This window comes from Amblyomma mixtum, chromosome 3, assembly GCF_055824585.1.
Source record: "Amblyomma mixtum isolate Tamu chromosome 3, ASM5582458v1, whole genome shotgun sequence".
Classification (NCBI taxonomy): Eukaryota; Metazoa; Arthropoda; class Arachnida; order Ixodida; family Ixodidae; genus Amblyomma; species Amblyomma mixtum.
Window position 1 is genome coordinate 326726711 of NC_143014.1, and position 6292 is coordinate 326733002.

The 6292-nt window shown below is 48.7% G+C and overlaps 1 protein-coding gene across 1 annotated transcript; it reads left to right on the top strand.

Moving 5' to 3' along the window:
• Positions 1-1944: 1944 nt before the first annotated feature.
• On the top strand, positions 1945-3895 carry LOC149355860 (uncharacterized). Its single transcript, XM_089576208.1, has 3 exons — positions 1945-2241; positions 2801-2981; positions 3726-3895. Exons 1-3 carry the CDS (start codon positions 1945-1947, stop codon positions 3893-3895), a joined length of 648 nt encoding a protein of 215 aa, XP_089432334.1.
• The last annotated feature ends 2397 nt before the right edge of the window (positions 3896-6292 follow it).

Here is a 6292-nt window from a genome sequence, read left to right on the forward strand (position 1 = left end):
ATGTTATCCGCGAAATTGTACGGGAAGAGCTGCGTCGCCTGCTACCATCTTCCAACCAGCCTCAAGTAGCGACCCTTGAGAAAATCAAATGCGAAGAAGTGCAGAATGCGCTTGGCACCCCGTCATCTTCACCTCCAGCTGAAGCTCCAGCCTTAACGTACGCCGCTGCACTACTCAGTCCTCAGCCCCAACGCGAGAGCCTAATTCCGCCTCTTCGACATGAACCAGCTGTACCCGAACGCCGTCCCCCTGCCCCCGCCCGCCCAGCCTACGAACGACGCCCAAGCCCCTGGAAGTGCGACGCATGGAGGACTTCCAACAACCGCTCGCTTTGCTTCAATTGCGGCTAAGCCGGTCATGTACTTCGCCACTGCCCGTACAGACGCATCGGGCTGCGTGGTTTCGCCATGGATGCCCCACGACCATTCCCTGGCCAGCGACCACGGGAAATCGACGACTACCTGCACAGAGGGGAGTACGTGTCGTCAAACCCTCTTTCCCGCTCGCGGTCGCCATCCACCGCACGTTTTGCATCACCGGGCCGCAGCTTCGCTGCGGCTGTCCGAGGAAGGTCCCCTAGCCCACGTAGGGGAAACTAAACAAAGCAACCTGTGGAGGTCAGGTTGCTTGCCGAGGAAACGACGAAGATCCTCCAGCGACCACGCCGTATGAAGACGTCGCACCCACTACGCCGACGCCGCATCCAATGACAACCTCGACCACGACGTGAACCACCTTCGAAACGACGCCGTCATCAGGAAAAGCTTCGACCGTACGCCCCACCCACAATTCACATATCCGACGAAGCCATGGCCCGACGCCGAAGACGACGTGCAACGCCAGAGCCAGGACATCCGACTTAGAATTCGTTATCGACGGCCGGAAAGTTACCGCTCTGGTCGACACAGGAGCCGATTATTCGGTGATGAATGGACCATTCGCTGCGCAGCTGAGGAAAGTAACGACCGCTTGGGACGGCCCACAAATTCGCACCGCAGGGGGCCACATCATTACGCCATCAGGACGGTGAACAGCGCGAGTTACTCTCAAGGGATATATCTATCCCGCGACCTTCGTAGTGATACGGCAATGTTCCCGCGAAGTGATCTTGGGCATGGATTTCCTTACTGAGCATCAGGCGATCATCGACCTGCGATCCAAGATGATCACGCTTTCCAAGGACGAGGCCATCCCATCGATTAGAACTCCGGAATATCACGTTGCGCTTAGTGTCCTACAGGAACAAGTGAGTGTCCCACCCCGCTCAAGTGTCATCGTCACCGTAGGCTCCAAAGGAGCGAATAACACTGAAGCCGTTATCGAGGGGAACATGCAGTTGCCTCTCGACCGAGGAATCGGCATCGCAAGAGGCATCGCACATTTCTGCAAAGGACAAGCCGATGTACTGCTGACTAACTTCAGCGAAGAATAGCGGCACGTTAAAGGGGTGGAGACACCAAAATTTTGAGGCTATAAAAAGCCTGTTATGGGATTTCTCTCTACACAAGGGCACTCACAGCCAGATATTGGACACAACAAACGCTTAAAAAATATTTTAATTCGGTTCCAAAGATTACCTAAATGCTCACTCTCACGATCTATGCCCATCGCTAGCGCAATCAACGCTGACGTCACAAGGGGGAAAAATAAGAAACGTTTTAGTGACGTCATATTAAAATACAGTGACGTAAGATGAGCGGGGCACAGCCGCAGCCATGAGGCACGAGTGACGAGCCACGTGAGCGCAGCTGACGCACCAGCGAGCTTGATTTGCTGCGAGCCGCCACTCGTTCGGTTATTTTTGTGAACTTATTCCCGAACTAGCCAGGCTTATTGGAGTTTCGCAAAGTGCTTCGCATCCTCACGTGAACCCGCGAAGGCGATATTAGCGTGCGATCGTGCTCGTGTCGGGACAACCGGACGATTGCTCGCTCAACGACCGTCATGCCTTTACATTACTGTGCGGTGGACTTCTGCTCCAGCAAATCCGGAGACCCTGTGAGTTTTCATAAGTTCCCCTGGGACGATGCCCAAAGAAACGCCTGGACAGACTTTGTTCGGGCTACTGGGCGGCACTATTGGACGCCGGGGAGATCGAGCATGCTTTGCTATCTGCACTTCTGCTCGGACTCGTACGAGCACAAGTATGCGGCCAGTTTCGGGATTCCGAAGAAGCGTTGTCTCATGCCCGGTGCCGTGCCGACGGTGTATCCCACTGCTGCACAACGTCTCCTACCGCCTGTAAGTTGAGCAACAGCGCCAAAGCGTCAGGTTTGTATTACATCCGATTGTCTGCGGCCATGTTCATTGAGAGCGGCGGTAATGCTGGCGTATTGATGTTTTGCGCAGTGTGTGGCTGAGGTTGGCAGCGATGATGGTGATCTCTGCGAGGAAACGGCCATGGAAGAGTAATCTTCGAGCGCAGGTATTACTTTTCCGCTGATCAGTTTCGTTGTAAGCCTCAATCGCACTGTTATGTGCAGTGTCGAAAAATCGAACTCAAAATCATAGAGACGGTCGTTGGTTAACAAGTACACTTACCGATTCACCTACGTCGGCTAGACCACTTACAAAATAGTGCTGTGTCATTAGTCTTAAAACTTCTTGGCATGTTCAATATGGCTCATGTGCCATTTGGTGGGAAATATGTATGGAATTATCTACACTCATGGAAATGAGTGAACAGTGCGCCTGATGGACCAATCACTAACGTGATAGTTGGAGGCATGTCACATACGGTGTGGGCTTTGTGTGTAAAACTTGCCTTCAAGACTTCTCTGATAATCATATTTTGCTCCAGCACTTGGTCATCATCTGGTCATCATCACCACCACGCGGAGCCACAGCGGGCATTGAGTGCAGTACACGCGATGCCCAGACTCAGTGCACTGTGCAAGTGTCACTGAAGGCGACACAAGGTACAGTGCGTCCAAAAATTAAAAGTATTGGTGTGCAGACAGACAGTGCAACCAGGACTGTGGGTGAGTATGAAATCTCTCCGGGAAAATCTGGCGGTGGCTGTGTGTTGTATACGGCCTTTGCTCCTGACAGTACACATCTTCTTGTTTCTACTTTAATTCCATAATGTGTTCAAGAGAAGTATCAAGAGATGTGGACAATTTATTTCTGAGTAGCTTTGGCCAGGGAGTGTGATTTAGTCGCTTTTTTGACCAATCTGTGAACTGATGACTTTGATGCTAGGTTTTTTTATTGCAATGTGGCCATAGAGAGTACTGTTTCTAAAACAGTACTCTCTATGGCCACATTACAATAAGTTGTCTTAAGCAACAGGCTTAGTGCAGATGTTTCTTTTCGCTAAGGAAAACATTTTTTATAAGCAAGTGTTAAAGAAGTAGCCCCACAACTGTACAGTCATAAAATTTATTACCGTGAACTCGCCAGTATGCGGCAAGTAGCCTTGAGACCTACTTGTGGCGATACGCGACGGCTGCTTTCTGCAACGTGATGGAAAGGGTTATGCCGCCTTGCGTGCTTCCGGCGAGCTGTGGGACACACCTCCCTTTCCACTCTCTTTATGAAAGCGGCTGCCACATATCACCACAAGTAGGGTTCGAGGCTGTCTGCCACGCGCTGCCGTGTTCACGCTCATAAATTTCATGACTGTACTTGTTGCAAAATGCACGCTTTTCAAGGAGCTGTTGTGCTCCTACATTCTTCGGTATAAACATGTGCACATCCATAGCCCGCCTAACCTTCGATTCCAGAATGTCAAACCGAGTGTGATTTTGCGGACATTGCGATCTCAGAGGACCAAAAGCCGAGGTGCTCAACCCCACAGCCACCAACACCAGAGCCACCGGAGTTGCCACTGACTTTTCAGGATGACTCAATGGACATTACGTATGAGCCATCTTTGAAAAACTCGGCAGCGTAGGTGTGCCTCATGGCTCGAAGCTGATTTTTCTTTCCATGCATGGCTTACAGATATGCAAAATTTTTGGTCAAAATAGGTAGTTGAACTGTAAAAGTTTTTCGAGATATTCTCTTCAGAAAGTTAATTTTCAAGTAGTACCTCTTAAAAGCCTTGACATCTGAAGGAAAGGTGTGAATGATGCTGCATGGAAACAAAGCAAATGTGTTAAATGAAACATACATTTGCTTTACAGTTCTCTTGTTGAACCACGTCCTCGCAAAATCATTGTGTTCGAGGAAAACCTCCTGGACCTTGTGAAGTTTTGCAGGAAATGCCACCTTCCTGCAGAGTCATCAGTAGAGGTATGGAAATACTTTTTGTCTTTTAGAGCAAACAGCCAGCTTTTCTGGAATGCACCTTTTTTGAGCGATGTCCTGTGTGCGGCACACCTCTTCTCCCATCCGTCATTTTTGTCAGCCATGCCGTCCGTAAATGGGGAAGAGTTATGAAACAAAAGCTTCACTACGGGACTTCGTCCTTCGATCACTGGGTGCCCAGTTTTGACCTTCAGCTGAGTTAGAGGTCAGACTATGAAAAAGCGAGTGTTCATGAAAGCTGAGCGCGCATTTCTCTCGGACATCAGAGCTGGTCGGGTGTAAGAGTGTCGGTGCTCGCAACAAACTCTTGCTGCTCAGGAAGGCATTGACTCACGAGGGGGACTCTAGACCAAGCATGCTTGAGTGCACGTAGCAGATAAGCACTTCCTCAGACTTGAAGGCTTTTTGTATTGGGATTATTGGCGGGACGTTCTTGGCCGAGTAATCACACTTTGCAAAAAGTACAGTCACGTCCTCAGCGTTAGCGATTAGTGCTCGCGCCTTCTCGAACTTTTCACCTTTAGCTGTGGTCTCCACGAATTGTTCGATTACTTTCTTGTAAGCAAGAACATCAGTGAGTGCTTGAAAAAATAGTACCTGCGCATGGGAATCACTGTGGCCACTTGCTGAACTGGCAATCCAAGGGACGTGCAGGCAATATGAAATTCACGGCATGCCTCCCTGGAGCCTGTAAGCATTGCTGGTACATGAACAGCCAATTCTCTCACAGCACTGAAAGATGGCATCTTCATAGACTTCGTCGCAACAACGTTCAAAAGATGACAAATGTCTGTTATGGGCACCGCGACAAATTCTCAACATGACTCGTTAAGTTCGGCAGTCATTTTCTGCATATACAATGCAGAGTCGAAGACTATCGCTGAAGCACCGCTACTTTGGATTTTTGAACTGTAATGATGGTAAAGGTACTGGAAGGGAATTCGGTGTAAGGAATATGGTTTCAACAGAAAGGAATGGCCCCAAGGACAGTTCAGTGTGGCTGTGTTCCAGGTCGAGAAAAAAAGTAGTGTAGAACATTTCTTCATGTGAAAATACCAATTTGTTTTTCAAGGTCAGTTAAAATTTTGGGTTTTTCAGTTTACCATTTCAAACGAAAATGCCTCGGGGCTCATATTTTGTGGTTTATCAGTAAATACCGAAAGCATGAAACCCTAATGATTTTCTCCCTAATGCAGTAAACACTCCAGTCACGCCGTATCACCTCACGGCTTTGCCTGCTCTTCAGCTTTTTCTGCCATCCGACGTCAAGGCATCCCCTGATGAAACCCCTGACCAGAATTTCCAGTCCCCTTAGCCGCAGCCACGCCATAGCCAGCATTGAGAGCGTACTTTAGCGATGAAAGTTTTTTTCCCAATGCAATAACCCTCTGGAATGCCTCACGCAACGACACAGTCCTTTTATGCAATGTTTACAAACCATTTTGTCGGCCTCACTATGAATCATTCAACGACTTTCACTTGTGCAAACTGCTGCACATGCATTTTTTTTTCAGTATTTTGCCCGTCCTTTATCTCTAATCCCGTGGTCTTCTTCATGTTATTTTTTTAGTGCTTACAGTTTGCAGTGTTGTGTTCATTGTGCGTGCGTTTTTCTTATGCATGTATTTACACCAGTTGTACCGCTTACTTATATAATGCCGTGGGGCCTTTATGGATAAAATAAATGAAATGAAACAAGAGGCGCAGTCCTTAAATTTTGGCACATATAGGGTAATGTATAGGTCCGTTTTCTTTCTTGCGCAGGTTTCTGGCTCCCTCGCTGTGGTCACGTCCACATGCCAAGATGGCCATGTTTTGAGATGGCACAGCCAGCCAAAGAAGAGGCGCTTTGCCATGGGGAACCTTGCTCTGGCCGCTGCAATTCTATTCACAGGCGCAAGTCCAACACAATTCCTGCGGCTCTTCAAGAGTGCTGAAATTGCATGCTTTAGTAAGCGCACATACGATCGCCTGCAGAGGGACATTTTAATTCCTGCTGTGCACAAGGTGAGCATGGTTTGTCTGAAAATGTTTCTGTGTT

What these genes read in the sequence shown, in the direction of transcription:
- LOC149355860 (XM_089576208.1), top strand. Translation starts at nt 1,945, where the DNA reads ATGCCTTTACATTACTGTGCGGTGGACTTCTGCTCCAGCAAATCCGGA. An exon ending in CACAACGTCTCCTACCGCCT is followed by an intron (nt 2,242 to 2,800) that starts GTAAGTTGAGCA and finishes ATTTTGCTCCAG; the next exon opens with CACTTGGTCATCATCTGGTC. An exon ending in CAGTGCAACCAGGACTGTGG is followed by an intron (nt 2,982 to 3,725) that starts GTGAGTATGAAA and finishes CTTCGATTCCAG; the next exon opens with AATGTCAAACCGAGTGTGAT.